Raw genomic sequence first — 3,014 nt, 5'->3', positions numbered from 1 at the left:
TCAAGTGGACTTTGCAGTCCAGTGCATTAACCAACAGTGCCACACCAGGGCTCCCTCAATGCTATAGGACAAGAAAGATCCATCCTCAATGTTATAAGGCATTTTGACATCAGTTGCAGTGATTGCTGGCCACGAAGACAGGAACAAAAACAAAGAAAGAAAAAAAAAAATAGACTAAACTATGGTTTAAAAAAAAAAAAGGAAAAGGAAACATAGCTGAGGGCACCTAAGTCCATGGAGTCTGGAGAGGTAGTGAATAGACTGTCTATCTTCCCATGAGCCAGTGCAAATGGGAATAGCTGAAGAGGGAATTCACCTTAAAATATCTTCATAACAAGAATAGAGATACAAAAACATGAAAATTAAAAAGAAAAACAAGAAACACAGAGCTTGGTGGGGAAAGCACAAGCACAGCTTATTGGAGTATGGAGTCAGAGAAGGGTTTTGGGAGTCAGGACTTCCTTGAGATGATGATCAGTGAGGGATCCAGAGGATTCTGCCACATTCTCTCTTGATTGTTCTGGAGTTCAATGACTATGCTTTCCAATGACCCAATGCATACCATCTGGAGGACCACTGCAATTTGTTTCAAGAAGTTATAGGACTGGACCATTTGCAGTGGAAATGCTTCATTTAGAGTCATGTTTCAGCAGCAGGCAGGGGTGCCACAGGTGACAGGTGTGCAGACAAGGGTGGAGCAAGAGGGTTGACAGCAGGAAGAAGACTGGCAGCTAGGGGCCATGCACAGGACTGGCTTGAAGCTCATGGGCATGCACACAGTGGGCTTGCAGCTCATGGGCACACACACAGTGGGCTTGCAGCTCACAGGTACACAGCTGGCTGCCTGGCAGGAGCTAGGCACACAGCAAGCCAAGCTGCAGGAAGAGGGGCAGCACAGACACTGGGAGCCACCAGAAGAGCAGCTGGCAGCCCCACAAGGTGACTGGCTGGACATGGGCTGGCACAGCAGGGTCACACAGGAGGACGCTGGGCTGCAGCTGGAACTCATAGAGCACAAGGGTGAGCAGCTGGTGGTGGGGACACAGCACAGGGGTGAGCAGCTGTCTGACTGGCAACCCGAGGAGCAGCAGGTGTGGCACATGGTGGGTGTGTGGCTAAAGGAGGTTTCAGAGAGGAGGCGGGAGCATGTCTGCCAGCTACTTCTGATGGTCGTCTTTTACAGCCCTGGCATGAAGGCATCCAGACAACACAGAAGTACAACTATTGTTTTCCTTGTTTTTGTTTCTCTGGACTGACTCCCAGAAAATTATTTCTCTGTTGTGGATTTTTCTGTTTGGGTATTATCATCATGACTAATTGCATCTAGTTCATATTCTTGTTTTACTTGAAAATCTGCCCATGCATCTACTGGCTCTGTTTGGAGTCTACCTCACTCCTTAACATTCCACCAATGCTTCTTGTATGTCATTCCAAAAATATGGATATCCAGATTTTTTTTTCCTGTAGTACATTGACATTTCCAGAAAGGGCCTACATAGATGAAAAAGAATCAAGGATGGTTAAGTGGACCTTGAGTTTTCCAGAATTGAGAGCTGAAGTGGGAGAGTTGAGAGATAAATATGAGAGGATTGTTGTTGTTAAATGCCACTGAGTTGGTTCCAACTTATAGTGACCCTGTATAAGGCTTCTGAGGAGTAGTTAGCAGATTTGAAACACCTACCTTGATGCTGTCAGTGTAGTATTATCCTACAGCATCAAACCAGGACCATTTATCCACAGAATAAGTGAAGACTGAAGGGTGCTGGTCATGTACAAATTCTTTTGTTATATACTTGTCTATAGTCTGCCTCCTAGCTAAAGAATCAAGATCATCAAGACAATATCAAGTAGGACATCCTCAAAGGAGGCATGACTCTATCAGTCCTAAGAACTAGTATTGGGATAACCATGTGAACAAGAAGGTGTGTGGAGCACCAGGATAAATGTGAGGTCAACCCATCCACTGGGGAACCATAGCAGGAGAGACTAGTGTTCGGTATGGAGAACCAAATAACATATGCCGTCATTGATCAAATGACTGGTACCAGAGAAGCCCTCTAACCAACTATACAATTGAAAAAGAATTCTCTAGCTTATGCTTTCACACAGTGATCAACAAGCAATATAACACTGCTGCTCCAGAAAGAAGCAAAACCTCACAAGGTTAACTTCACATTCACCTAACTCTAGATCTGGGGCCAACTTTCCAAATGCAGTTCAGTGAGCCAGAACCTGAGAGGAATGCAACAGTTCTGTCTGCAGAAGAGAAAGATATCAGAGGAGGAGGCCATCAGAAAGGAGCGAGCTATGCATAAAGCAGGTCCCATGAGTTTATATGAGGTTCCCCCTGTGAATGTATGGGAAAGAATGGGACTGTACAAGTTCAGAGCAAGACCACTGTGGGCTAATCAAAGAGAAGCTACTAAGTTAAGAGCATTCCAGTTACATTCTTTGAGATCCCATACAATGTGCACCTTAGAAGTTGGGACCACATGTTAGAGAAAGACTTATTCTAGAGTGTCCAGGCAACACCTAAAATCATCTAGAAGATCTACACACAATTTACAGTTGAATTCTACCAAGTTATGGAGCTTAAGGAACATATTGGACATGTCACAGATCCATCCTAACCAAATGTAAAAACAAGCCTGCACAAGTTCAGGGAATCAAAGAGTAATTGACTCTAGAAGAAAATTCAAGAGTCACAAGAAAATAATAGACACTGTTGAGGTTGGGTGCCATTGAGTCAGTTCCAACTCATAGTGACTCTATGAACCAAACATTGCCTGGTCCTGCTCCATCTCACAATAGTTGCTATGTTTGAGCCTATTGTTGCTACTGTGTCAATCTATTTCCTTAGAGGACTTTCTTTTCTGCATTGACATTCCACTTTACCAAGCATGATATCCTTCTCCAAGTTCCCATTCCAAAGAGAGGTGACCCAACAGAATGCGGAAATCATCGGACAAGCTCTTTGATATCTCAAGTGAGTAAAGTTTTGCTAAAGGTAATAC

General features: G+C 44.0%; 1 protein-coding gene across 1 annotated transcript; it reads right to left on the bottom strand.

Annotated features, from left to right (window-relative positions):
• Positions 1-646: 646 nt before the first annotated feature.
• LOC102827879 (keratin-associated protein 12-1-like) lies at positions 647-1,009 on the bottom strand. Its single transcript, XM_006876792.1, has one exon. The coding sequence runs from the start codon at positions 1,007-1,009 to the stop codon at positions 647-649; it is 363 nt and encodes a 120-aa protein (XP_006876854.1).
• Between the last annotated feature and the right edge of the window lie 2,005 nt (positions 1,010-3,014).

The sequence above is a fragment of the Chrysochloris asiatica genome, unplaced genomic scaffold, assembly GCF_000296735.1.
Source record: "Chrysochloris asiatica unplaced genomic scaffold, ChrAsi1.0 scaffold00415, whole genome shotgun sequence".
NCBI classification, from domain to species: Eukaryota; Metazoa; Chordata; class Mammalia; order Afrosoricida; family Chrysochloridae; genus Chrysochloris; species Chrysochloris asiatica.
Note: the sequence above shows the minus strand (reverse complement) of the source record. Positions and strands in the feature narration are given on the sequence as shown.

Coding starts and splice junctions, on each gene's coding strand:
- LOC102827879 (XM_006876792.1), bottom strand. CDS start 1,009: ATGAGTTCCAGCTGCAGCCCAGCGTCCTCCTGTGTGACCCTGCTGTGC.